The sequence below is a fragment of the Apteryx mantelli genome, chromosome 28 (assembly GCF_036417845.1).
Source record: "Apteryx mantelli isolate bAptMan1 chromosome 28, bAptMan1.hap1, whole genome shotgun sequence".
NCBI classification, from domain to species: Eukaryota; Metazoa; Chordata; class Aves; order Apterygiformes; family Apterygidae; genus Apteryx; species Apteryx mantelli.
In genome coordinates, this window is record NC_090005.1 from 5,393,318 (window position 1) to 5,419,963 (window position 26,646).

Here is a 26,646-nt window from a genome sequence, read left to right on the forward strand (position 1 = left end):
TCCTACCCCAACCCGCTCACCCCAGCTCTGTACCTTGACGAGCACTTTCTTCTTGTCCATGGCTCTCACCACCTCCCCCACGTAGGAGCCCTGCTCCTGCAGCAACTGCAGCTCTTCCCGCAGCAGGCGCACTGCGAAGAGGGAGGGAGACATCAGCACTACCGTTCTGCCCAGCCACAGGCATCAGCTTCCAGCGCAGCGAGAAGACACCCTGCCCCTGATGGAGATGGCACACACACCCCACACAGCCCTTCTGGGACATCTTGGGGACCAGTGCAGACTCCTGCTCAAAAAAGGGCCTCAGCTGGAACCAAGGCTGCCCACCTTTCCTTAACTACAATAACAAAAAAAAACACCCTAAAAGCAAAACATCTAGAGGACTTATGAAACTCGGAGCACATCTCTCCATCTGGCAGGAGCTAGACCCTTCCAACAACAGCACTAGCCATGCTGGCCCACAGCTGGGTCACGAGCCATCAGCCCAGCAGCTAGGAGTGGCCAGATTGCTGCAGGAGATCGGGGTGAGAAAGATGAGAAGAACTGTACCTTTGGCATTCAACTCGTTTCTTTGCGCTTGCAAACGCCGCAGGTTCTGGCTCTTCTCATTCACGATGAGCTGTGTAAAAAAAAACCAAAAAACAAAACACACACACACTTAGCTGAGAATTCAGCATCCCAAACAGCGTTCAAACCAACTGCACGCCAAGTGCGTGCAACAGTCACTAGCTGAGCTGCAGCAGAACAGCAGGGAGCAGCTTTCATTCTGGGACTGGCACCTAGTATAGCACAGCCTTTCCAAACAGGATGTGACCAGCCAGGCTCCATTGCCAAGGACGAGGCAATATCTCATACACGTACAGCAGCAATGACACCGAGTAGGACAGAGACACATCTTGTATATCCATATCACCCAAAGACTGGACTGATGGCCCTGACTGTAGACACCACCCTGAGAAGCGCCTCCTTCTTGCACCCCAGAACAGGGCACCGCAGCAGAGAAAGGGCTACAAAGCACTGCAGATGGCCTTAGACTGAGGACAAGTCTGTAGAGGGAGATGTGCATCCTTGGCTGGAACCACAGCGATGCCTTCCCAGAGCAGGCCGGGTGGGTGCCATCAGCACAGCTGGAGATGGCTCACCTGCAGCTCCTCGATCTTGGACAGGTAGTACTGCCGGAGCCCCGTGCCACCTTTCCCATCGTCCATCTCCATCTGCGAGAGAACAGGACTCAGTGGGAGGGGACCTGGCCCTACCGGCCTCCCGGGTCCCCCTGGGCCCCGCAAGCCACCTCCACCCCCGGCCCAGCCCCCAGCAGCCCTGGGGCCCCCATTTCCCCTGGTCCCTCCTACCTCCCCGGGCCTGTCCCGCGGGTCGGACCCCGGTTCTCCCACACACCTCCCCGGGCCTGTCTCCAACGCCAACCCCCGGGGTCTCCATCCCCTCCCGTACGCCCCGGACCCTTGGACCCGCCGCCTCCCCCCACCTCCTTGGCTGCCCCAGGCCCCGGTCGGCCCCCACCCTCCGCGTCAAGGCTGAGGCGAGACCCGCCGAGTCACGGCGCCCGCCAGGCCCCGGCCTCGGCCCGCTCTCAGCACGGCAGAACGGCGCGGCCCGGGCACCCCGCGGCTGCCAACAGCCCCTAAACCCGACCCGGCTCCAGCCTCACCTGCTCCGGCCCGTCCACCGCCATCTTCTCCGCCGGCATCGAGACACCGGCACCGCCGCTGCCTTCACTAAAGATGGCTGCGGCGTCCCTTCCGCTGCCCGCCCCCCGCGCGAGGAGCGCGCTGGCGTCACTTCCTCCCCCCAACAACAGCACCGTAACAAACAAACATGTTCCAACTCCCAAAGGATGCGACAGCGCATGCGCACTAGAACGCTAGCTGGGAGGGTGAGAGCGCGCGTGCGCAGAAATGGCCCCCTCAGGTTCCACCTGACTTTGTCGCCATCTTGGTAAGGTCAAGCGTTATTTTTTCCGCGTCACGAAACATCGGAGGGCTGTAAGTAGGCCAAAAACGCGCCTCCTATAAGATCTGTTCCCTCTCCTCCATTTCTCCGCGCGCGGCGACCCGACTTGCCGCCCGCGTCGGGGATTTATTACTGAGATAACACTCCTAAGATGGTGGCGAAGGGCGACCGGAAGCGGAAGCCAGTCACCTCGCGGGTGGCAGCCCGAGGCAGCGGGGCGCGCACGCGGGAGCGCGGCGGTGAGCGGAGCCGGGGCAGGCCGCGGGGACACCGGGGCGGCGAAGGGACCCCGAGGCCGAGGTAGGTCGATGAGGCCCGGGACTCTGAGAGACGCCGGGGTCGGGGCAGGCCCCGTGGAGAGGGGGACACTGGGGCCAGGGCTGGAGGGACACTGGGCCGGGGTATGCCAGGGAGCGGTGTGGGAACCCCAGGACCGACGGACACCGGCGGCAGTGGAGGGACACCGGGTCGTCCCTCCCGGCCCCGCCGCCCTGAGCTCACCCCGTTGGCTTCCCCGCAGCTCCGTGTGCAGAGCTGACCGCAGCTCCCACCGGGATCCCAGCCCAACGCCACCATGGGCAAGAAGAGCAAAGTGGGCAAGAGCCGTCGGGACAAGTTCTACCACCTGGCTAAGGAGACAGGTAAGTGGGGCCCGAGTGCTGCCGGAGGGAGAGGGGGAAACCCGTAAATCCCAGTTATCTGTAACCCCTCACTCTTCCTCCCACAGGCTTTCGTTCCCGCTCCTCCTTCAAACTTCTCCAGCTCAATAGGAAGTTCCAGTTCTTGCAGAAGGCCCGGGCGCTGCTGGACCTATGTGCGGCCCCCGGTGGGTGGTGAGTGTCACTGGGGCCCCAAGCCACAGCCTGCTGTCTCCAGCTGCCCTGCGCCAGGCCTGGCTGCCCCATGGGCCTCCCTCCCGGAGGTGCGTGGATGGGCCAGACCAGTCGGAGCACAGAGGAACACACTCGCTTGGCTCCCATTTGGAAGCTGGTTTGCACAAGGTGCAGCCAGGTTCTGTTTACTCCACCGGCCCCAGATACCCTGTTGCTTTGGGGGAATTGATGAGAAACGTGGTTGCTTCTTGTTGAAGGTGCTAAAATGCTCCCTGCTGCTGAGGGATCTGAACCATAAGCCAACAGGCATCTGCTTGCTGGAGACTCAGTGTCTGGGCTGTGTATAAGTGATGCAGACTGAAGTACTCTTTAGTGATCGTTTCATTTGTGTGTGCTGTTAGTCCAGTAGCCCCAAATCTTTGTGGCTCCCCTACATGGCAAGATGGGGCTATCCAAGTTATTCTGTCTGGGTATCTAACCTGTTCCTGACTCAAGGGTGCCTGTGACTCAGGCAGCACAATTCAAGGTTGGGGGCTCTCATGAGATCCTGCTGTAACTTTGACCCTTTCTGCTCTCTGCAGGTTACAGGTGGCTTCCAAATTCATGCCTGTTTCCAGCTTGATCATTGGTGAGTGGTGGGACCCTGCACTGAGCTGGAGCAGAGGTGGGCAAGGATGTCCTAGGGGAGACTGGGGGCAGGGACCTCCACTGCAGTCCTTGGCTGTGACCGAGGGACAGGGTGCTTTGAGGGCCCTGGTATATGGAGGGAATAAGCTGCGAATCCAGACTGGGACAAGCTGGAACCCGGGTTGAGGGGGAGAAACCGCGGTATTGACATCTCTTCCTTATATCAGGAGTGGATTTGGTCCCTATCAAACCCATTCCCAACGTGGTGACGCTGCAGGAGGACATCACTACTGAGAAGTGCCGCCAGGTAAAAACTTCCCCGCTGCCCCACCAAGTGTCATGTGTCAGTTTGGGACTCAGCAGGTCTACCTGGGCTGGGGGTCACGCCACCTGTTTAGTCAGGGCTCATTTGGGGGTAGGACCAGAGCAGGGGGCTGAACTGAGTGTCTGGGTTGGCAGGCAGGTGGAAACATGGGCTTTTGGGGACTGGTGATGCCTCCTGCCGGCTCGTGCAGAGCAACAAGTGTTAGCAGGACTAACGTGTGCTTCTGGCCCTCAGGCCCTGCGCAAGGAGCTGCAGACATGGAAGGTGGACGTGGTGCTGAACGATGGAGCACCCAACGTGGGGGCCAGCTGGGTGCACGATGCTTACTCCCAAGGTAGGGCCCTCGCGGGACTGCAGCGTGGCCTGGAGCAGTTGCAGGGGGCTTGCGAGGGTGGGTCTGTCTCATGCCCCAGCAGGGCACAGTGGATGTTGGCACATGTTGTGGGACAGGGAGCCAGGTGATGGGGAGGTGACAACTCTGTTGACTGCTGCTTTCTCCCACTTCAGCCAACCTGACTCTCATGGCCCTAAAACTGGCCTGCGAATTCCTCTGCAAAGGCGGCTGGTTTATCACCAAAGTTTTTCGCTCCCGGGACTATCAGCCTCTCCTCTGGATCTTCCAGCAGTTCTTCCGCAAGGTCCAGGCCACCAAGCCCCAAGCCTCTCGCAATGAGTCCGCTGAGATCTTCGTGGTGTGCCAGGGTGAGCGGCCAGGGGGACTTGCAGCTGTTGGCAGCTTGGGGCACTGGGACAGGGCAGGGAGAAACCTGCTGATATCTCCGATTCCCCCATCACAGGTTATCAGGCTCCAGATAAAATTGACAGCAAGTTCTTTGACCCAAAATATGCCTTCAAGGAGGTCGAGGTTCAGACCAAGTCTGTGACTGAGCTGCTCAGCAAGAAGAAGCCAAAGGTATGAGAATGGTGTGCTCCTGGGTTGGACTAAGTGTCCCTTAGCAAAGAGCTGACTCAAGAGAACAGCCACAGCCTGAGAGAAGGTCTGGCCCTGTGGAGCCCTTTTCCCTACTCTCCTTGTCCTGGGGAGCCACCTGCCTTCCGAGGCTCAACTTCCTCATGGAACAGATGGGCAGGGAGAGCTTTTGTCGGGGCAGCAGTTAGACCAAGTCTGTGAGGAGCAGGAGGAGATGGTTTCTGGGAGCTCACGAGCAGCTGAAAAGCTGCAGGAGAGAGAAGTGTGCTGGGCAGCTGGCCTACTTGCTTTGCTGGGCAGCAAAGCCAGACATGCATGAAAGGGGCTGGGGATGGTGGGTAAAGATATTTAATCAGGAAAGCTGTCCAGGAAAACGAGAGATCCCAGGATACCAGAGGTTGGAAGAGCTGGTAATGGGGAGGTTCACAGGTGTTGAAGGTGGTGATGGGGGAGTTGTGAACAAGCCCTGAGGCTGGCTGGGTGGGTGGGGATAGATCAGTATTGCATTCTCCTTGCAATAGTTGGCCATGGGGCTTATGTCTCTGTGAGATGTTTTTGGGGCACAGGACACCAACGGCTGTGTCATACAGCTTCAACTGGGAGTGGAGCTTCACAAGCCTGTATCGCCGTCTCCTTTCTGAGGTTAGGCTGAGGCTGGAGGAGACATCCTGGAGCAGGGCTTGTTACTCAGCAGGTTGTAGGGCCTGGTAACCTGCTCTTGTCCCTGTGTCACCTGGGCACTTTTAGGTGGATGCTGCAGCTAGTTACAAATTATGTGAAATGCTTTGACTTTTGGGGGTGGCTGAAGCTGCCTGGCTCTCAAGGCTCCCTTCTCCTGTAGGCAGAAGGCTACGCAGATGGTGACACAACCCTGTACCGCCGCTTCACCCTGATGGACTTCCTCAAGGCTCCCAACCCCGTGGACTTCCTCTCCAAGGCTAATGAGGTGAGTGTCTGAGGCCAGAGGAACCTTGGTGGCCCTGGAGCCTGGTCCTCAGGAGCACAGAGCAGTGAAAGAGGGCAGCCAGCTGCCCCAGTGGTGGTTCCCAGCCCTGCTCCTGCAGAGGGAGTGGAGGCAGGGCAGGGGCTGGGGCTTGGGAGTGGCAGCCCTTTTTCTCTGCTGCGTCCAGATCACGCTAGGGGATGGCGAGCTGGAGAATCACAGTGCCACCACGGAGGAGGTGCGTCAGTGCTGCAAGGATATCCGCGTGCTGGGACGCAAGGAGCTCAGGTACTGGGGAGACTGGGACTGGGACAGGGTGTCACGCTTGGGTCTAGGCGGGTGTCTGTAACTGGCTGCCTCCCTGCACAGGGCTCTGCTGAACTGGAGGACAAAGCTACGGCGTTTCCTGGCCAAAAAGCTGAAAGAGCAGGCAAAGGAGCTAGATATCAGGTAGGAGAAACCAGGGCTGCCCCAAGGCACCGCTGTGGTTGGTTGGGGCTGCCACCAGAAAAGACGCTCTGAGCTGCTTCTTTTTGGCAGCCTAAGCTCCGGCGAAGAGGAGGAAGGCCAGGAGGAGGAGAAGAAGATGTCACCAAGAGCCACGGCTGATGAGGTGGCGAAAGAAGAAGAGGAGGAGGTAGAGCTGGCATTGGCGGAGATGAAGGCCAAGGAGCTGGCAGAGTTAAAGAGGTGAAAACAACTCAGATGAGGAGAGCCAGGGGAACATCATGTTAGCATAGCATAGCAAGGCTCCAGCTGTGGGGATGGGGTGGTAATGTCAGGGTCTATCCCCTGCGGAGAGGGGGTAGTGGCTCTGGGTTTTGGGTCTTTGGGGCCATCTGCTCCTCCAAGCAGGTGAAGCAGCTGTTCCCAGCTGTTGTAGGGTCTCTTTGCCCCAAGGCTGGGGACCCTTCACAGTGGGATGATGGTGCTGTTGGGCCCTTTGGTCCTGGGGGAGGTTTGGCAGCAATGTGGCAGTGGATTGAGACACTGGGATGTGGGAGCCCAGTGTGGCCTCATTTCTTCGCCTCCTCCTCCAGGAAGAAAAAGAAGATCCTGAAGGAGCAGCGGAAGCAGCGTGAGCGTGTGGAGTTGAAGATGGACCTCCCCGGTGTCTCCATTGCTGATGAGGGTGACACCAGCATGTTCTCCCTCCAGACTATCCGCAAGACCCAGGTACGTGGACAGTGGGAAGGTTCCCAGAGCCACTGGCGGGACTGGGATGTTGGCAGGCAGTTAGGAGGTGGACTTGGTGCTCGTGACTACTGTTTCACTCATATTGCAGCTGCTGAATGAGGTGGCCCGGGGGGACATGGCATCAGCAGACGCCCTCCTGGAGATGGGGCCTGGGGACGATGACATTTGTCTCTCAGAGCGGGACGAAGCGGATGATGTATCCCTGGCCAGCGATCTGGACCCAGAGGAGCTGGTTGAGATAGAGGCACGTCAGCGCCAGCTGGAGCGGGAAAGGAGAGAACAGGGTGCAAAGAGGTGAGGGCCATGAGAGGCTGTCCTGGGGTAGGGGTTCCCTTTGGAGCAGCTCTGTGGACTTGGGGAAGGGGAGGCACACCCTGTCCTGGCTGTGGGCACTGATCCTGCTGCTGTCTGTCAAAGGGTGACCTTCAAGGAGGAGGAGGAGGAAGAGGAGGCAGGGGAGGAAGAGGAAAATCCCCTTCTGGTGCCCCTGGAGGAGAAGTCAGTGCTCGAGGAACGGCAGACTAGTTTGTGGTTTGGGAAGGTGAGTCCGCATGGCCTGGAACCGATGGGACAGCTTTGGCCTCAACATCTCCTCCCTAACTCTACCCTACATCCCCTGATATGCTGTCCTCCATTCGCAGGATGCCTTCTCTGGTATCGAGGATGATGCGGATGAAGACCTGGAACTGGGACAGTCACAGATGCTGGCTGAGAGACAGAGGGAGTCTCGGACAGGTCAGTGTGGGGGCTACATTGCTGGGGGACCTCTGTGGGGAGCTGGTGTGGAGCTGGAGATCTCCAGAGATCCTTTCCAGCCTATAACATTGTACAGTTAACGAGCCTGCATTACTGTAGCATTAACGAGCCCTGTCTCTGGAGGAGAGGTTAAGTTATGGGGTCTGCCTCAACCCTCTCTCACCCAATGGCTCCTGTTCTGTAGGCAAGGTGAAAGGGAAAGGGCAGAAGAAGGTTCCTCAGGACGGAGCAGTGACCAAGCCCAAGACCGCAGTGGACATGAGACCAGATGCTGGTGAAGCACAGGATGAGGAGAGCAGTGATGATGACAGCAGCAGTGATGAGGAGAGGTGAGGGGTGGGAGAGGGGCAATCTGGATGCTCTATCCTGCTCCACAGCCCAGGAGAAGGGGGAACAGGGGGATCCAAGCCTGCCCCCACCCCAGTCCTGACAGCTCTCCTCTTCTCCCTGCAGGCCACCAACACCGGTGGGGAAGAAGCGAGCCCGAGACGAGTCAGATGGCTTCGAAGTGGTGCCCATTGAAGACCCAGGTGAGCGGGGCTGCAGTCTGGGCCCGTGTGTCAGGTGACACCACGAGTCCCTCTTTGGGGACAGGAAGCAGGAGCAGGCCATGTGTGTCTGGGCTGGGAAGGAGAGTGTCTGCTGGCCCTCTGGGTCTGAGGCTGCTTGCAGACAGGCTAAGCTTTAATACATCTGTGTGCCGCAGTGAGGAAAGCCCGTGTCCTGGATGCAGAGGGCCTGGCACTCGGCTCAGTCATCGCCACCTCTAAAAAGGCCAGACGGGACCTGATTGACGACTCCTTCAACAGGTACTTGCAGCTGTGGTTGCTGTAGGGGGAACAGCATGTGGTTGGTCCCCTGACAGGACAGGCAGTGGGGGTGGCAGATGTATTGGTGTGGGGCAGGGAGCTGGCAGGGACCCCGTGACCCACTTACAGCCTATCTGTTTGTCCCCCAGATATTCCTTCAATGAGGATGAGGGGGAACTGCCTGAGTGGTTCACAGAGGAGGAGAAGCAGCACCGGCGCAAGCAGATACCCCTAGACCGGCAGACAGTGGAAGAGTATCGGCAGCGCTGGCGCCAAATCAATGCCCGTCCTATCAAGAAGGTGGCAGAGGCCAAGGCCCGCAAGAAGCGGCGGGTGAGTTGGGCTGTGGTTCTGGACAGGCACACCATCCCCACCATCCCAGGTACTCTGTCCGCCCAATTTTGTTTGCCTCTGACCTTTGCTCTCCCTGCAGATGCTGAAGAAGATGGAGCAGATGAAGAAGAAAGCAGAGGCCGTGGTGAGCACAGTGGATATCTCAGAGCGGGAGAAAGTGGCCCAGCTGCGGCGGTGAGTGGTGAAGCCGGGATCCGGATGCTTTGGGTTGTGCTGGCCTGGATGGCAAGGCCCTGTCCCCGTGGCCGCAGTGTGGGAGCAGCTCGTGGGTGTAACCCAGCAGGGCCAGGGAGAGCTGGGCTGGATCTGAGGGTAGGCTGAGGGTTGGGAAGATGGAGGGAGCAGGACAACACAGCAGGAGAGCAAGCAAGAGCTGGGAGGAGTTGCGTACTTGTCCTGGGGAGCCCCATCTTGGGGTATAGCTGCCCTGTGGAGCCTGGGACCCAGTATTGGCCTTTGGATATGTGCTGATGCCAAGCTCCTAGAGCAATCCTGCTATGTCTGGGCTGCTGACTGGGCTGGGGTTTCAGTTCTCACTTGTCCCGCTCTTCCTGCAGCATCTACAAGAAGGCCGGACTGGGCAAGGAGAAACGGCAGGTCACCTACTTGGTGGCTAAGAAGGGCGTAGGACCCCGGGTGCGTCGTCCCCCAGGGGTCAAGGGCCAGTTCAAGGTTGTTGACAGCCGCCTGAAGAAGGATGTGAGGGCTCAGAAACGCAAAGACCAGAAGAAAAAGCACCGTAAATGATGTGGGATGGACTCTGTTCCCCGTGAGGGACTTGACTAGGGGGTGCTGGGCAGGGCTGGCTCCTGCCCTCCTTCCACCAGACACTGATCCGACTGCGGCCCCAGGAGCAGCCTGCCATTCTCTCTGGAGATGGGGCAGTGAGTTAGCAACGCGCTCCTATTCCTCAGTGCCTTGACGTTGCCTCCTGCCCTTGGTAGTGCCGACACGCAAGGAAGGTTAATTTGGCCTCAGCTCTGGGCATCAACCCCCTTCAAGTGCTCGCTGGATGGCGGCATCTCCTGGTCCCTGCAGTCGTGCTGGCTCCCCAGCTTGGCCACATTGCTGGGAGAATCTTGGGCTGCAGAGGTAGAGCGAGCACCCACGCCAGCCCTCACTGTCCCAGGAGGGGTCATGGCTCTGAGCAGATCGCTCCTGGGGCCATATTTATCACCCAAGTCCTGGCGACAGGCAGGTCCCCAGAGCCACTGCACACCCAGGACTGTGTGGGGCTGCTGGTGCTAAGCTCTGAGGCAGACAGGTGTCGGTCCCAAACGGTCTGCTCTGCACAGAACTGCTCCTCCTTTGCAACAGAATTAAACCCTGATCTGAGGATGCCCCAGGATGTGTCCTGCGTCTTGGCAAGGTGAGGGGCCCGCGCTGTCATCGACTTCAGAGGGGCTGCTCAGGAGCTGCCACATCCCTTCCCAAATTGTGCGCTGTTTGTCAGGCACAGGGAGGACCCATGGGTATCTGGGGCAGCCCTGTAGCTCTCTATTAATGCCTAAGGGAGCCAAACTGCCTCGGTCCACCTCATTTTATCACTGACAGAGAAGCTGGGCGCAGGCCAACCTGCTCTGCAGCAGGCTGACCCCAGGAGCCCACAAGCACTGTGAAATCTGCCCTGCTTCCCCCAGGAAACAGTCCACATCAGGCACCTCAGCCCCCCCGGCCAGCTGCAGAGAAGACCCCTGCCACCTCTCCATGTGCGGGATGCAACAATTATAGGAAAAGAAAGACAGCAAAAAAAGATGCAGTTAAGTAAACTTATTTATTCAGGCCCAGGACAGGGTGACCTGAGCTGCTCCTCCCCACTGGTGAGGCTAGGGCTTGCTTCCATTGCCCACCACCCATCGCTGAGCTAGCAGGGCCTAGTCAAATGCATGTTGATGGGATCGCATCCCTGGCTGCTACTAGGGGAGAAGTGGCTGGGTCTGGAGTGAGCCCTGTCATGCTGTGCCAGCTGCTGGCAGTGCTGTGAGCGTTTCTGAGATGCTTTCTGCCCGCATGGAGGGACTATGCCGTGGCCAGGGTGGGAGCAGAGACCGTCGGCCGTCCCGGTCGTTGGGGGCTAGCACTGCTGAGGGAATCGAGGGCAAACGGGAAGGACCAGCTGCCAGGGTCAGGCTTCGCTAGAAATTTTCCTTCTTCTGGGCTTCTGCCTCTTCAAAATTGAAAAAGGTGTCCTGGGAGAGAAGAGCAGCCCCTCTGCCACCCCCCAGCCACCCTTGGCTTTGTGCCTGGCTGCTCCTGCCCCTCCAAAGCCATCCTGGGGAACTCTATATCCCGTTCCCTCCTTGTTTCCCTGTTGCCCCTTCCCAAGGCCCATGTGCCACTCCCCATGATGTTTCCTCTGCATGTGCCTGCATGGTGGGTTGTTGCGTGACCCCAAACCCATGGAGAGGAGCTCCACAGGAGGGCAAAGAGGGAGGCCAAATCTGCTTAGGGTCTGAGCCCAGCCTGTCTCAGCGCCTGCCTCAAAGGGAGCAAAGCACTTCTTTGCACCCCCAGCTCTCTGCAGCCTGACCTCTGGCCAGCAGATCCCCATGGATCTAGCCAGGGATTCCCCTCATGGCTTGGCTGCACCATCCCTGCTCGCTGCCCTCGTTCTCTTGGGTCCAGGGGGTCAGCACAGCCTGGGCTGCCCCTTTGGGGATGGCAGATCCCTGTTTGGGGGTCCTGATGATGGGGCTGGCCCCTCTGCCCTGCCTGGGCTTGACCCCTACCTGAGCCACAAGGAGCACGGTATGCAGCATCTGTGCGGTCACCTGCAATGAGAAGGACCATGTTTGTCAGGGCCCAGTGCTCTCCTGTGGGCTCACAGTGAGCTGGCCCCTGGGCTTGCTCCCATTAATGAGCCAAAGCTCATCAGTATTAACCGATAACCCAAATGGGGCCCAATCTCAGCACCAACTCCCATGCAGGGCAGGGTCAGTATGGCCTCATGCCTCCCCCTCTCCATACCCTGCTTGTGGAGCCTTTCCTCTCCTTGCTGCCTCCCTGAGCCTTTCCTGGGCTTCAAGACATCACCAAGAGCTGTGGAGCTGATACTGGGCTAATGAACTGTGCCTGGGAGCATGAGCATAGGGGTAAGGCCTGCTGCTCTGTCCCCATGGTCCTGCTGGGGCATCTGGCAAGTCTCCATCAGGTCCTAAGGCTGCCTTTGAGGCACCAGAGCTGCTGTGTGGTGCTGGGGCTGCAGTGGTGCAGGCTTTGACTGTTGGGGGAGTGAGGGGTAGCAGTGGGGCCAGACCTTTCCTGGCACCCCAAGAGGGCAAGTCCCCGGCAGGGCTCACCTGTCTCATAGTAGTCGTATAGTCTCACAGTGGCCGGCTGGAGGTTGCTCACGGGGAAGTCCTGCATCACGGAGAAAACGAAGGTCTCCTCCTCCTTTGTCAGCTGTGGAGGGATCCCGAGGGTGAAGTGTAACTACATCTGGCTGCTTCAGCCCTCTCAGCTGGAAATGGTGGGGAAATGTCCCCACGCTCCAGCCCTGCTCCCCAGCTTCCTGCAGTGGGCTGGGGTCCTGGTCCCGTCCCCATCCTCTCATCTCACCTGGTCCAGGTAAAGTGTCACCTGGTCAGTCTGCACCTCCACCCTCTTCACCAGTTTCTGCTTCTTCACCTGGGGGCACAGGGGGCAAACGGCTCAGTCTGTGGAGGGACTGCTCTACCAGCTACTGGGGGCTTCCCACAGCCAGGGCCGTGCATTCCCCCATGGGTGGCCCTCCGCCCTGGCAAGGGCTTGTTCCGTGCTTGGAGGGGAGAGCGAGCACCCAGTGCCCAGGTGGGGCAGATGGAGGGTGCTGCAGCAGCCTGCCTTGGCCCTGGAGAAGCGCTGGGAGAGGATACCCAAGACAGCCAGGGGCTCTCACCTCCGTCATGGAGTCCTTATCGGGGATGTAGCCAGATGGTAGCTTGGCCTCAATGACAGCCATGTTAGTGGCAGGACGTTCCCCGGTGTACCTGCAAGGGCAGAGCCCCAGATTGGGGACAGGGTTGGGGGTTGCCTTCCTGTCTCCCTTACCTGCAGGGACCACACGCCCTCCGGCTGCTCCCACACCCCTGCCAGCACTGGGATCCGCTGGCCTCCCTGTGCGCTGTCACTGTGGGCAAAGGGGCTTTGGGGATGCAGCCCTGCTGCATACCGTGCCCGGAGGATGAGGCTGAAGCGGGTGCTGGCATCGCCGGTGCACTCCTTGGGCTCCGTCTCCACGCGCAGCTCCAAGGTGCCTGTGCTCGGAGGGGGAGGCACGTTGTAGCGCAGAGTCACCTGGGGAAACACAGGAGGGTTAGAGGCAGAGAGCTGGGGGCAGCGCGGGGACTGGGGCTGTACCCACCTGCACCAGGGCGCAGCCCTGCCCATGTGCCTGCACCACGTACTGCCCAGGCAGCTCGTGCAGGGCCGCTTGCTGCACCACCAGCCGGTTGCTGTTCTCCAGGATGAACTCCTGTGCGGCGCCCGTCGCTGACTTCACCGTCACCGCCAAGTCCCCGTTGCCACTGTGCGTTAGGGTGGCATATTTGGCCAGGGCTTGCAGGGCCACCACAGTGTCCTGGGGAAGGAGAGGCACTGAGTCAGCATCACCCCAAATTGCAGGCTGCCGCAAGACACAGGAGTATCTCCAGAGCAGCCACATCGCTTTGGCCTCGCTGGGACCCCAGCACCAGTACCTGCGTGGAGGCAAAGCCTCCGTAAGGGTTTTGCTGCTTGCTGAGCCAGCGGACGATGGAGGAGGCAGTTGCCAAGTGGTCAGAGGACACGTGGGGCTGGGACAGGAAGGCCAGGAGGATGTAGGCAGTCATCTCCACTTCTGCTGACGCGGCTGCTGCCCAGGGGGACTGCGAGCTGGGCAGAGCCTTGACTTTCCTCTGCCAGTAGAGCTGCCCCTCTAGAAGAGAAGGAGATGGAGGGCAGCCCCACAGCCCCAGGTGTGGACTCAACACCACAAGACTGGTGTTGGCACAGGATGGCTCAGGGCAGAGAAGAGTATTGCCTGGGGCAGGAACTGCCCTTCCAGCCCTGCCCTGCCCCTTCCCTAGTGGTACCTGTGCTGACCCCATGCTGGGCCAGGCTCTGCAGCAGGGCTTGCCACTGCCCTGTGATCCCTGCCAGCCCGAAGACGTAGGCTAGCAGCGCCTGTGTGTAGAGGTCATCCGTTCTCGATGCCTCCAGGCACTGAAGGGCCCTGCTGACCATGGGGTCCTGGCATGGGACAGGGGACACCAAGGGACACCAAGCAGAATCATTATCAGGGGTCAGCCCATGCACATGGTCATCGCTTGGAGGCCCTGGTAGCCCATATCGGGACTTCTTCTGCCCATTGAGGCTGGTTACACCTGGGTCTGTCTGGGAGCAGCCTCCCTGCACAGATCTACATGGGTAGACCTTGGTACGGGGCTGTCCCCATGCCCATCCCCATCCCACCGACTGCCAGGGAAGACCCAGGTTGTCCTCACCGTGGGGGCCAGGCCCAGCTCCAGCAGCGCTGCTGTGACGTAAGCTGACAGCGAGAGCTCATCGGAGATGCCACCCTGCGAGAGGAACAGCAAGAGATGGGTCCAACCAGGCTGTGCCACTGACGCAGGGATTCATTCCTGTCTCCGTCCACATCCCCACCAGGTTCCCAGGAGCTGGTCCCAGGCAAGGACTGCGTGTCCACACCCGGCCCACCTGCAAAGCGTTGTTGAAGAGCTTTCCCACACTCTGGAAGCAGCCCGTGTCCTGCTGCTGCTTCTGCAGCCAGCCCAGCGCGTCCTTGATGTGCTGCTCATCAACGGCTATGTAGGCTCTGGCCTGGCCAAAGGACTTGAGGACAAAAGCTGTCAGCCTGTGAATGAGTGAGAGGTCAGAAGGGGTGGAAGCCCAGGGGAAGAGCATGGATCTGGGGTACATTTGAGGCCCAGGCAGAGCTGTGAGGGCAGGAAAAACCCTGTCAAGGCTGGTCCCTGAAGGGATGTGCCAGCGGTTGAGGCATGGCTGGCCAGAAAAGCCCCTTGCCCAGGTGATGGCTGTGCCGTGCAGCCCCTCACCAGGTATTGCCTTCGGGATCATTCTTCCCAAAGGCGCTGTAAGAGCCATCATTGTGCTTGTAGAGGAGCTCTCGCTGGTACCCTGTGGGGAGGAGATGAGAGACAAGTCTTTATGTGATGGTTATGAGCCTGGAAACCAGACCCACCCCGTGGAGCATTTAGAAAACAGGGAGGAAGATGTGGGGCAATGGTGGCCCTTGCCAGTAAGGCAGGGTAGGACAGGGCTTTCTAAGTGACTCCAGGGTGAGGAGAGGGGCCAAGGACTCTCACCGCTCTGCAGGAAGCCCTGAGCCTTGGCCCGGATATCTGGGCGCAGCTGTCCACTCTTCTCCAGGTACTGCTGGATGTAGATGTTGGGAGCGAAGCGGACCATGTTCTGCTCTCCACAGCCGTAGGGCATGGCCAGGAGATGGTCTAGGTTCTGTAGAGCGTTGCCTAGGATGTCGCCTGTCCCAAGGAAAGTGGGGGCACCATCACCAGCTGCACCACTCCTTCCTCCCCCTGCCCTGTGTCCCATATCCCATCCCATCTCTGATCTGGGCATTCCCAACCCTTGCCAAGGGTGGACCATGGGGGATCCAGAGTGCTGGGAGGTCAGGCCAGAGCACTGCTGACACCAAGGGATCCCCCATGGGCACTGGCATCCCCCTGCCCCAGGAATCTGCCTTGTCCCTCCTCAGAGGTATTAGGGCACCCAAGCAGCTCTCCAGCCTTCCTGCCCCAAACAACCCCCAGGCCTCTGCCAGTTCCTTACCCATCACGGTGACTTGGGCTCGCTGGGAACCTGCCAAGATGTTTTCAGGAATCTCCAGGGAGATTTCTTCAGAGGCTGCAGGAACAGAGGGAAACGACAACTGGGAATGACCAGCTCCTCCAGGCCTGACCCACGGGACCATCGCCTGCCACTGCCCTGCTCCATCCCTCCCCTCCTCCATGTGCTCAAGGATGAGGATGGGACGTCTCGGCTGAGAGCACCTAAGAACCCTGCCCTGGTGGCCCTTGCAGCTGCTGTAGGGCGCCCACAGCAGTGCCAGACACCACTGGCCAGTCCTACCTTCCTGGCAGAGCAGGGAGCTGGACACCTTCTCCTCCAAGATTCCTCCGGGCTGTGGGAAAGCAGCATCAGAGAGCTGGTCAGGAGGAGGGACCAGCCAATGTCCCCCTGCCACCCAGGGCCATGCCTGCAGCCTGCACTTGGGTGCCAGGCGCTGCCCTGCTCCCAGGGCCCTGTAGCGGTGCTTCCACTGCTCCCCGAGGGCTGCTAAGAGCCCAGCACACCTCAGGGCTTCATGCTGCTCTGCCCTGCTCTCTCCACTCCCTCCAGTCCCCTCACACCCCCTGTCCTGCTTAGATGCATCCCTGTCCACAAACCCATCACCCTCTTTCTCCTCCACAATGCTCCCTGGCCTCACTGGGCCAGGGCAGCGCGAAGCAGAGAGGTGTCAGCATCATGAACGGTGACATTGCAGTGGCAGGGGACAATACTCGGAGTAGCCTCAGCCCCTGACAGAACCACCAGGCTCCTGTTACCCCTTGGCTCCACGGCCAAAGCAGACCTGGCCTGGCTGACCTGCACCAGCAAAGGCTTTATCACGGTGTCCACGCGCCCCTGGGCAGGCACCACGGGATCCTCATTGCCGCAGAGCTCTTCAGAGTGCAGGGCCTCTGTGCTGACAGTGACATTCACCTCCCCTGCGGACGCACACAGGGCACCTAGTCCTGACGGAGCCCCCCAGTCTGCACCACAGCCCCCCAGGTTGGCATAGCCCAGGGGCTGCCTGGGTGGGGATGGAGGGGATCAGGGAAAGGAGTATTGCTGGGAGATGGGTGAAGGTGGGAAGGAAATGGGGAAGGTAAAAGTGGAGCGGAGCTGCATTTCCAAGATCTCATTACTTCTTCCCTCATCCTCCCTGCCCACCCCATCCTCTGAGAGGGTTCCCAAGCAGCAGGACAACTGGGTCCCAATGGGGCCCCAGCGTCCCATACCCAGGCTGGTCGCTCTCACGCCCCACTGGAACGTCCTTGCTTCATCCGCGCACACGCAGCCGCTATACGTCCCCTCCGCGCTCGCCGACACCTCCAGCTGCATCGACTCCGCCAGCGTCACCCGCACCTGCCAGACCGTGGCCAAAGCCCCCATCAGTCCCCGCTGGCCCCCACCAGCCCCAGCCCTGCTGGCCCAGCCCCGCTCACCCGCAGGCACTGCTGCAGGTAGTTGAAGACGGTGGCCTTGAGCGTGAAGGCTTCGTCGCGAATCACAGCGTAGGGCAGCGCCAGCTCCACGAAGAATGGCTTGAAGGCAGTGAGGGTGATGGTGGGGGAGAGCCCAAAGCCCAGGCCTGCCGTGCAGAACATCCCGGCTTTCCACTCCGTGATGGTGTCGGGCACCATGACCGGCACCTCCGCAGAGCCTCCCTCGCTGCAGCAGGGTGGCACAAGAGCATCACAAATGCACCAATGCCATCCTGCCCATGCTAGCCCTTTGGAGAGAAGGAGCTGGCCTGGCCTTGTCTCATACATGAGGAGCACTTGTCTGGGGACCAGCCCTGAAGGGAACATCTTCACTCACCCCACAGGGACCAGGTCCCACAGCCACGTCTCTGGGAAATATGTCCGCGGTGCCGGTGACTCTTCCTGGATCAGGGGCAATTCTAGCACATAGTTCGTTTCTACCATGTCTTCTCGTATGTCTTTCCGCATAAAGTTCGCTATAGGTCTCATGCTCCCTAGAGAAAGCAGAGGAGGATTTAGGATCTGCTCCTGGGTGAGCAGGGACATGAGTGTGGGGTGCCAGTGGATCTCTCTGCATCTCTGCTCCTTTTCTGGGGAGTCTAAGGCTGGACCTTGGCTGCAGGCAGCCTGAGAGTAGTCAAAATCCTCCTCTGTTAAGAACTGACACCTGAGCAGTTCTAACCAGCATGGGAAACATCCAGTGGTTCCATAAGGCAAAGCTGTGTGAGACAGCCTTTCCCACCACCCTGTTGAGAATGGGAGGACCTGTGGCCCAGTCTCTGCTTCTCTGATGCCAAGTGAATTTTTGGGATGGCTCCAAGACCCCCTGAAGGCATGGGAAAATTGTGGCCTGACAGCCTTTGTGCCAGGATCAGGAACCAGCTCCTATCTCTCCTCTCCTGACTCTCAGGCCGTCTTCAGCAGAACGAGCAAGCCAGGGCAGGTGTGCTGACCTCTGGGACCCAAGGTGCTGAATACGGACGTCTTGTACCTCTCTTTGCACACACTCCTGATCTTCGCATTGGTGAAAATTTTCAGTGCTGCAGCCTGTGAAAAAGAAAATAGGTCAACCATCTCCAAAACCCTGAAGGAGGAAGATTCCTATCAAAATGATAACTAGTCACTGGGCTGCAGAACAAGTGGAGAAGTAGCAGAGCCTGGATCTGCAGGAAGGGGGAAAGGCCTCCACCAATGCCACAGCAGCACAGATATCCCCAGCAGACTGCTTCTCCACACAGCTCAGTGTCACAGCTACTGTTTGCTTTACTCATGGGAAGAACGAGCTCATGCCTGATGGGGAAACACTGCAGGTATCTCCATCACCAGATGGAGCATGAGGGGACAAAGGCAGTGTGGTGGGTGACTGCCCTGCATATATCCTGCAAGGTTGTATGGGGAAAGATAAACTTCCACCATGCAGCAACCTCTGCGGGAGACACACCTCACCATGTCCCTGCAGAGACAGCCGGCATGGAGGCTGCTGGAGGGCACCAGAGCCCTGAGTACGCCACAAGTCTGCCCACAGTCCCTGCCTTGGGCATCATGGGGCTTCCGAGGGGAATCCCAAGGGAGGGAGGTGGGTCACCACAAGCATCCTCTGGGGACCAGCCATGACCGTGGCTTTGAAGGGATGTTGCCTTGCTTTCCAGGGGCCTGCGCAAATCACAGCCAGCTCCTGGGCCGAAAAGGAACAACCACGCACAAGTAGGCAGGACCTCTACCTGAAACAACTTATAGGACTCCATCCTGAAGGAATTTGAAAAATATGGGGACAAAAGATGCCTCCTTCGATGGGGAAACCTCTTTTGCTTTCTCCTAGTAGAAAAAGGAATGAAAGGAGCAATAGGTTCTGGCAGGAAGTTCCAGTAAGAGTTTGGACAATAAGGTGGGTCTTGAATCCTTCCAGGATATTCAAATCTGGGGACCACTTTGTAGACCTAGGAATAAACACAGGCATTTTAGGCATAAAACAAGCCTGGGGTCTACAGGCGACTAGCTAAAGCCCCTTGGGAGGACTGCCACAGGCAGTCAGGGGCTGAACATTCACTTGGGGACAGCCCAGAGCCCCCATATGGGAGGCCCTAGCAAGTGTCATTCCTCCCCCCCCATCCACAGCTGGTTCCTGGCACTGCAGAAGGAGGTGAAGCCCCCACAGCGCCCCGGGCAGCTGCCACGACTCACTGTGTCCGTGCTGAGCTCAGCCTCAGGTTTTAAGAGTAGCACGCTCCGATCCACAGCCCGGACGGCGCACAAGGACCCAGGGGCGGCCTGCATCTCCAGGCGGAGCTCTGAGCCAGGCAGAGCCTTCATCTCTGAAAATACCAGCTTCACCTGAGGGGGGACATGAATACCAGGTGGCAAGAGCAGGAGAGGGAGCCACCTCCCAAAGAGGAGCTGGTCCCAGCTAGAATAGCCAAGCCATGGGCATGGAGGTCTCTCCTGGAGCTGCACAAGATGGATAAATGCAGGCTCAGGGGCTTGGGGATCAGGGCACAAGTTAAAAAGACTGTGGTGCTGCAGTACCTCCAGAGCAGGAAGGAGCCCTGGGCACACAGCTATGGATAGGCTGGAGGGTAATTCTCCCATCTCCCACAGCCTTCACTCACCTTGTTGGGGAAGCACTTGGCCACGTGGAGCTCCGTGCTGTCAGCAATCATCTCCCCGTTGGGCAGCACCGCGTAGCACAGCACCTTGGCGGTTGGTGCCAGCTCCAGCCTGACGGGCAGCTCCAGGGAGAAGGAGCCTCTCAGCCCTGGGCCAAGGGAAACATGGAAGTAAATCAGCCCAAGGTGCACACAGCAGAGCCCTCTGCACACAAACAGGGCCATGGTGAGCCCTGCACATGCCTGTCCGTGACTTGAGACCTACCATCCTCCCCAGGCAAGTGCAGCTCTTTCCTGAGGACCATGGCAATGGTTCCCTTGGCCATGACCTGCAGAGGAGGAGGTGGGAATGACTAAACCGTTGCTTTGTGTGGAAGCAAAATACCCCGATGGATCCAAGGGCTAGAGTCTATGGAGGGTTTTTGACCTTTGCTGGTTTCCAGCCCCACAACATCTTCTATTGGCAAGCACGTCCAATAGTGCGAGCAGACCCCTCTACTGACTGATGTATGTCCCTCAGTCATCTTAACTGTGCTGTTTGGAGGCAAGGGACAGAAAAGCATGGGCTGAACACCTCAATCCAGTCAGGAGAGACTGCTCACTGTCTTGTCCTCAGGTCAAAGGGGACAAAGTGCAATCACAAGTGGGACACAACCATGCACTTGTGTGTGTGGCTATGGCCCTTCACACACAAACTCACGCATGCTCTCCCTAATGCCTGCTGCCCGCCCTTCATGTGTGGGCTCACCAGGAAGACCACGTGCACGCTCTGGAGTTCAGTCCCCAGGGCCTCCCTGGCAAGGATGTAATCCACTTGGAGCTGGTGGGGCTGGTTGCAGGGCAGCTCCTCTTCCAGCCTGTGGATCCGCAGGAAGCTCTGGCTCTCTGAATAGAAGGGTCTCAGGGAGAGGAAGGCACTTTGGTGGCTGAGTTTTGACCCATCATACTCCTGGTCATGATCTGTCTCGTTGAGTTGAGCCTGAATGATGGAGGTAGAAATCAGGGTGCTGAAGGGTGAAGACAGCTCCACAGCAATGAGCCGATGGAGCAGCTGAGCTCACACCACTGCCTCAGTGCTGCGTCCACCGGGGGAAAAGGAAAACCATGAGGTTAGCAGCAGAGCGTAGAGCCGACCACGAGGTGGTGGTCAGAGCACCAGGCACCACCGATGCAAGGAGTTGTCCTGCCTGTTTGGAAAAGGTGTCAAGCCCCATTCAACCAGAGGATGCAGGGCAAGGCCCCTGAGGAGCTGAGACATGGGTCGCTTACACTCAGGGAGACACTCTGAGTCCAGCCAGAGGTGTCCAGCTCAAAGGAGGCTCTCCCAGATTCGTCTGTCAGGAAGATCTGTCTTGTGTTGTTTCCTTCAGATGCAACGATGAGCAGCAGCTGCTTCTCCTTCAGCGGAGAGCCATCGGCTCCCGTCAGGAGCATCTGCACCATGAGGGAAGGAGAGATGCCCAGCTCTGGGGTGGAGCTGCGTGGCAGAGGGCAGAGGTGGGAGAGCAGGGCTGCGGGGTCGGCATGCAGTGTGGGAGCGGGACTGGTGTAGCAGGGTGCGGGCTGAGCTCTGCATGGTGCAGGGAATCCCCATTACCGTCCCAGTGTAAGGGATCCCAGGCCTGTAGATATCATCAGTGTTTTCAAAGGTCACTGTGAAGACGTCAGGCAAGATCTCACAGCTCTTGGTGGTGTTTTTCTCCAGCCCTGCAGAGAGGGAGAGGGGAGCTAAGGGTGTTGCTGGGACACAGGGCACAGGTTAGCTGCTGCCAACATCTCCCTTCAGGGTGTAGGAATGGCCCGGGGACATTTCAGTTTTCTCTCTGCAGCTGGCAGCTCTGACCACAGTTCGCACCACCTGCAAGTGGTCGGTCAGTCAAAGTCCTGTGCCTGCCCTTCACGGAAACATGGGAGCCCTGACCCACCCCACCAAAGATCAGAAATCTTTTTTTTCTGTGAATCTCCTGTTTTTTTCTACCCCAAACCCATTGAATTGAGTCATTGAAGTGACTTGTTTGTTTCACAAGGACTAGAGTCATTGCTAGCCATAGTGTTAACTGAGTTGTTGCATCCCGGCAAATCATTTTTGCTTCCTGACCATTTCTCTACTTTGAATTAAAAGTATTGTCTTGCAGACCTGACTTACGTTCCCACCTGGGCCTCATTCCCTCACATGTGTACTTTAAAACATAGCAGTGCTTTATATGCATTCATGTGCATGCAGCAATGAATGCAAAAATATGCACTAGTAACTATGCTCATTCCTGCGCAGGAAGACACTACTGACCCTACCTGTCCCCTCCTCCACCAGAGAGGCCTGGACTTGCAAGCGCTTCTGATACATGGTGTTGGTCAGGTTGAAGGCAGCCATCAAAACCTCTGTTGAAAAGCAGCCATTCTTCTCCGTCTGGAGGAAGAGAATCAGCCAGGTTAGTAGCAGTCCTGGATATGGGCTGCCCTGGCACCTCAGGTCTCTGATTTTGCTTGTCCTGGTGGTACTCGCAGGGTGACTCTGCAGTGAGATGCACTGTGATTCCCATCATGGTGCCAGGATGAGATGTGAGCCAGGACCTTGACTATCCATGGTCACAGCAGACCTTCTGGCACTGATTGCCTCTTGTGAGACTCTCCTTGTCCTGGTGCTGATGCTGAGCTCAGCTCATCACCATGCCCCAGACAGGATGGGATAAGCACCTTGAGGACCCCCAGCCAGCAGCATCCACACTCCCCAGCTGCACTCACCTGCCCAGAAACCTGGATGCAATTCGTGATGTGTGGTGGGGGGACTCCATGAGCCTTGTAGAAGTTCCTGCGTCGCCTCAAGGGCTGGCACAAGCTGGCCTGGACTTTCCCTTGGACAGGCTTCCCGTAGGTGTACCTGTGGAGCAGAGAGTGGTGAGGGTGTGCCAGGTATGTGAGGAGCAGCACTGCCTGATGGGCCGCATCATGTCAGATCCCTTCATCCCCTCTATCTTCCTGACACAGCCTGTTTTAGACTCACCGGCCACAAATATCCACCTGGAACTTCTTGTCCGTCTCCAGCAGCACGACGGGAAGCTCAATTGTCACCTCAAACTTGGGCAGCACTGAGGGAGAAGCAAAGGGGAGAAGGGGTTGTCACTCCCAGCACAAGGACGTCGGTGCCTGCATGGCCAGAGCTGGACAGGCACCGCCGCCACCCCTTGGATCCCACAGCACTGACGAAGGGCTCTCCCTGGGGAAGTTTGGACAGTCTCAAATGCAGACTGGCTGCATCTCAGGAGCAGGACCTGGAAGGACAAAGCAGTGAACCCGTGGCCCGCAAGGGAAGAGGTCTCATGTGGCAGCTGAACTGCAGGAGAGCCTGAGATGCGTTTCCCCTGACAAGGACCATGGACACGCTGCCCGCAGTGCCATGCTGATATCCGGTTCCCATCTGCCAGGCACCTCCCGGCCCTGCTCCCCACGTACCGTATTCCTCCACGCTGAAGAAGTGTCTCGTCTTCCCCACCTCGATGGTGTACGTGCCCAGGGCTGGCTCTGCAGACAGAGGCAGGGAGAGGTCCACGATGCCCTGCTGTGGGCTTACATCTCGCCACTGTGCGATGCGGTTCCTGCTGGGGTCCTGCACACATGGACACACCATGTCAGCCCCTCACTCCCAGGGCACCTCGAGGGACCCTGTGCCCCTGGGGCAGGGCAGCACCATGCGACCCAGCAGCACCCAGACCGCAATAAAACAGACCATGGCCGTATTACATTTCTCCTCTGCCCTCCATGCTGCCTTTCCAAACCCACACCTCCCAGGAGCCCTGCCTCCCTCCATCTCTCAGACTGACCTTCAGGAGCACGAGGGGCAGCTGCAAGGCAAACAGAAGAGGGTCAGAGGAGAAACTGAAAGCACAGCCCAGGGGTCTCACCAAGGTGGGGACATCTCAGGGGCAATGGAGTGGGTAGAGTGAAGATTATTTGTGGGATGCTGTGTACTTCCGACCTTCCAGTTCGCTTTGGGACTGATGTGGACTGTATGGACGGCTCTAGCCAGAGTGAGCCGATGGCGCTGCCAGCACTGCGTGGAGAGGCATCACCCCCTTAGTGTCTTAGCAACAAGTCAGCAACGATTTAATTGGGGACCCTCCTGCATTTTCGGAGAGCCAAGTGAGCAGGACTGCTCGGGAGCGACGGAGCCTGAACCTGCCTGCAACTCTGGTGTTTGGCAACCCACTAGATATTGATAGAAATTCTCCTGCTTCTCTCTCACCATTGCGATGTTCCTGACCAGAAGTTTAACTGGGTACAGTCCCAGGTCACACATGCGATTCTGTTTTCTCTTTCCTTACACTGCCGAAGCCTACATGAATGATACAAGCCGTCCCTGCCCCTGGGAAACGCACCTACCTAGGCAGAGCTGGCTGAGGCAGGATTCCCAAGGGGCATGGTGCTAGCTGACTCCCACACCTCTCTCACGGCTTGGAAAGCAGTGCAGGGGAGACCTGTCACCTCCCCCCTTCCCCAACTCTACTCTCACCTTGTTGTTACTGGGAGTGAAGTCTTTATCCAAACAGACGATTCGAAATTTCACTGGAAAGAGCAAAGGAGGATGCAGGAGTGAGCGGTGGCTGTGTCCACTGGCAGGGGATTCCCAATGGTGAAGGCTGATGGAAACCCACTCCGAGCCCTGAAGTGGGACACTGCCCTCCAAGCGGCACAGCCTCCCGTGCTGCATGCTGCCAGGGTGTCTTGGCATTGCCCTGAGCCCAGCCAGCCCTCAGCATCTCTGCTGAGGGTCCCAATACACCCGAGGGTAAGCCCTCCTGTTTCTGCGTGGCTCACGTGGGGTGGGAGCGAGGCTGGGCCTCCTGCTCCCCACGGGTGTGCTGTGGCCCGTGGCACAGGCGGATGCCTCTCTCCCACTGGTTCCTTCAGCCAGACCCCGGCGTGGGGCACCCCATTCTGCCCCCTCACCTCTCTGCCCAGGCTTGTAGACAGCCTTGTCTGTCTGTACCAAGATCCCAGGCTCCAGGGCTTTCAGCATCACCTTCTTCTTCTTGGAGACTTCCAGGGAATCGCCTTGGACTGAAACGTGCAGGATTGCGATTTCTTCCTTCCCATTGGAGGGGGCTGGAGCCTACCCAGGGGAAATGACAGAAGAGAGGCTGTCATGGTGCAGAGCTGCTACAGCGGGAGTGGCCGGGGGTGCCTGGCTCTGCCCCGCAGTCCCGCAGAAACACCTGCGCTGCCCCAGGCACCAGGAGCAAGGAGGGGCGAGAACAAGGGATGTGCCACGCCCAGGATCTGCTCACTCCAAGTGACCCGGAGCACTCCTCACCCAGATGGACACCTTCCAACAGGGATCATTTCAGCTGCTGAACAGTTGGGCTGGGCTTGGGGCTGTTTTGCCTGCATGAAGGATGAGACTCTACAAAAAGATGGGGAAATTACACCTGCTCCCATCCTCTTCCAGCTCCGTAGCCGTAGGATTGCACAGCAGCATGAGGAGTGCCACGTCAGGCAGCCCCAGGCTCAGGGATGCTGGTGGCAACTGCTTTGCTTGATGACAGCATGATGTCCAGGGCATCCCCCCACAAGGCTTATGGTTGTGCCACAGGGATGAGACTCACAGGGAAGGTGACGTTCAAATATAGATGAGGCTCCTGGACCTCCCTCTCCAACAGGGTGATGTTACTCATCACATCTGGTCTCTCCAGCTGGACAGTCACCCAGACAGACTCATGGACATCACTGAGATGGACCCACAGCATCGCTGTGTGCGGGTAGTAGATCACAGCTGGGGATGTGACCACGTAATGCCTGGAAAGGAGAAGTGCCAACGTGAGGGCTGTGGGGATGAAGCACCTGAGCAAAGAGACATCCCAGGACAGCACACCCCTGTGAATCAAAGAGCCCCCAGGTGCACAGAAAACTGAGGGCATGGGCTGTGCTGGGCCAGCACACAGGTCCACCTCACCCAGTCCCGTCTCAGATTCTGGAATCACACTGACTTCTTGGCTCAGCAAAGCAAAGGCTTTGTTCACACATCAGCTTGTCTGTGAGGTTACACCTACAACAAACCAGCCTGGAGACACCAGCCCCAGCAGCCTCCAGGTGCCAAGTGCTCTACCATCATGGGCAGGGACAACCCACCACCCCAAGCATTTCCACCCCAGCCAGCAAGCACAGTCACAGGAAGGATTATCATCCACTGTGCACTGCCAGGGAGCCAAGACTGAACACCCTCCCACCAGCCTCGGATAGACGGATGTAGAGAGGGCTTACGGTTCTGCAGATGTTCCAGCTGTGAGATGTAGGATGTAAAGGAGCAGGCACAGCAGAGTTGTTGAGGGCATCATGCCTCCAGCTGCAAATGGGTGCTGGGGACAACTACAGTCTCCTTCTCCAGGTTTTGGACTGCTATGGACCTGCTTCTTCTGCTCTGTTGCAGTCTCTGAAATGAGATATTTGCTTTCCATCCAGCAAGCAAACAAGAGTTGTGACAGGTATGTGGTGGGGGCCAGGAGATATAACCAGGGCAATGTTTACTGTCTGCCCACAGCTCCCTGGGTTCAAGGCTCTGACAGATTTTTGCAATTTGAGGAAAGGTTCATGTAGGCTATAGAGGTTCAAAGCTATAGGGACAGGACCCTCCTACACACAGTGGTGCTGTAATACCCAAGGTACTGGGAAATGCTGGCAGGAAGGAGTGGGAGAGGAGTTCCTGAAATGAAAGTGGGCAGCATAGCATGGGACCAGCAGGTGAGTTGGTGACAATTTCTCAGAAGGGTTTGTTTCCAGGTATTTCAAAGTTAGCCAGACAGTAGCTATTTGGGCTGGTCTCAGGTATCAGGTTGTCTTTTTGCCAAGTTTCCTTCATTGCAGTCAAATCAGTTGTGGGCACAGGAGCAGGACTGAGTCAGGCTGTTGTGCCAGCACCATTTGTTCTTCCAAACACTCGCTTTCCTCTGTGTGCAGGGCTGGAGGGCCAGACACCAGCAGGGGCCTGGCCTGAGCTGCCTCTTTCCGTCCCGGTGGGCATCCAGGAAAGCCAAGGCAGCCC

The 26,646-nt window shown here is 58.3% G+C and overlaps 3 protein-coding genes across 4 annotated transcripts in view; 1 reads left to right on the plus strand and 2 right to left on the minus strand.

Moving 5' to 3' along the window:
* The window catches only part of PSMC5 (proteasome 26S subunit, ATPase 5), a 142,633-nt gene extending 140,859 nt beyond the window's left edge, over positions 1-1,774 (minus strand). Inside the window, exons 1-4 of one of the 2 annotated variants that reach the window (XM_067312143.1) lie at positions 1,667-1,774; positions 1,140-1,211; positions 547-616; positions 34-131 (exon numbers count right to left, since the gene is read on the minus strand). In XM_067312143.1, coding sequence (XP_067168244.1) covers positions 34-131; positions 547-616; positions 1,140-1,211; positions 1,667-1,705 — 279 coding nt within the window. In that variant the 5' untranslated portion in view covers positions 1,706-1,774. The remainder of the gene's footprint in view (positions 1-33; positions 132-546; positions 617-1,139; positions 1,212-1,666) is intronic. The other variant, XM_067312142.1, reaches the window with a different exon arrangement.
* A 403-nt stretch (positions 1,775-2,177) lies between these two features.
* Positions 2,178-10,482, plus strand: FTSJ3 (FtsJ RNA 2'-O-methyltransferase 3). Its single transcript, XM_067312126.1, has 22 exons — positions 2,178-2,268; positions 2,489-2,609; positions 2,696-2,801; positions 3,383-3,429; positions 3,656-3,735; positions 3,988-4,087; positions 4,261-4,455; positions 4,551-4,666; positions 5,526-5,630; positions 5,815-5,915; positions 5,997-6,077; positions 6,168-6,317; positions 6,668-6,803; positions 6,913-7,118; positions 7,242-7,365; positions 7,466-7,559; positions 7,765-7,909; positions 8,034-8,110; positions 8,287-8,389; positions 8,539-8,722; positions 8,823-8,917; positions 9,301-10,482. The coding sequence occupies exons 2-22, from the start codon at positions 2,543-2,545 to the stop codon at positions 9,488-9,490; spliced, it is 2,502 nt and encodes an 833-aa protein (XP_067168227.1). The 5' UTR covers positions 2,178-2,268; positions 2,489-2,542; the 3' UTR covers positions 9,491-10,482.
* Positions 9,718-26,113, minus strand: LOC106497449 (alpha-2-macroglobulin-like protein 1; the record flags this gene model as incomplete). The annotated part of the gene is made up of 37 exons (XM_067311795.1): positions 9,718-9,827; positions 11,473-11,514; positions 12,043-12,145; positions 12,302-12,370; positions 12,621-12,711; positions 12,894-13,018; positions 13,086-13,301; positions 13,420-13,637; positions 13,795-13,951; positions 14,206-14,280; positions 14,420-14,576; positions 14,779-14,860; positions 15,049-15,225; positions 15,533-15,607; positions 15,833-15,884; positions 16,349-16,470; positions 16,765-16,891; positions 16,972-17,197; positions 17,348-17,468; positions 17,834-17,860; positions 17,964-18,057; positions 18,732-18,947; positions 19,192-19,341; positions 19,617-19,762; positions 19,879-19,942; positions 20,362-20,592; positions 20,883-21,047; positions 21,211-21,320; positions 21,906-22,020; positions 22,356-22,491; positions 22,615-22,699; positions 23,064-23,217; positions 23,432-23,452; positions 24,121-24,173; positions 24,558-24,720; positions 25,214-25,403; positions 25,869-26,113. Coding segments are annotated over 37 exons (4,710 nt in total), but the record flags the coding sequence as incomplete, so codon positions are not given.
* Positions 26,114-26,646: the final 533 nt, after the last annotated feature.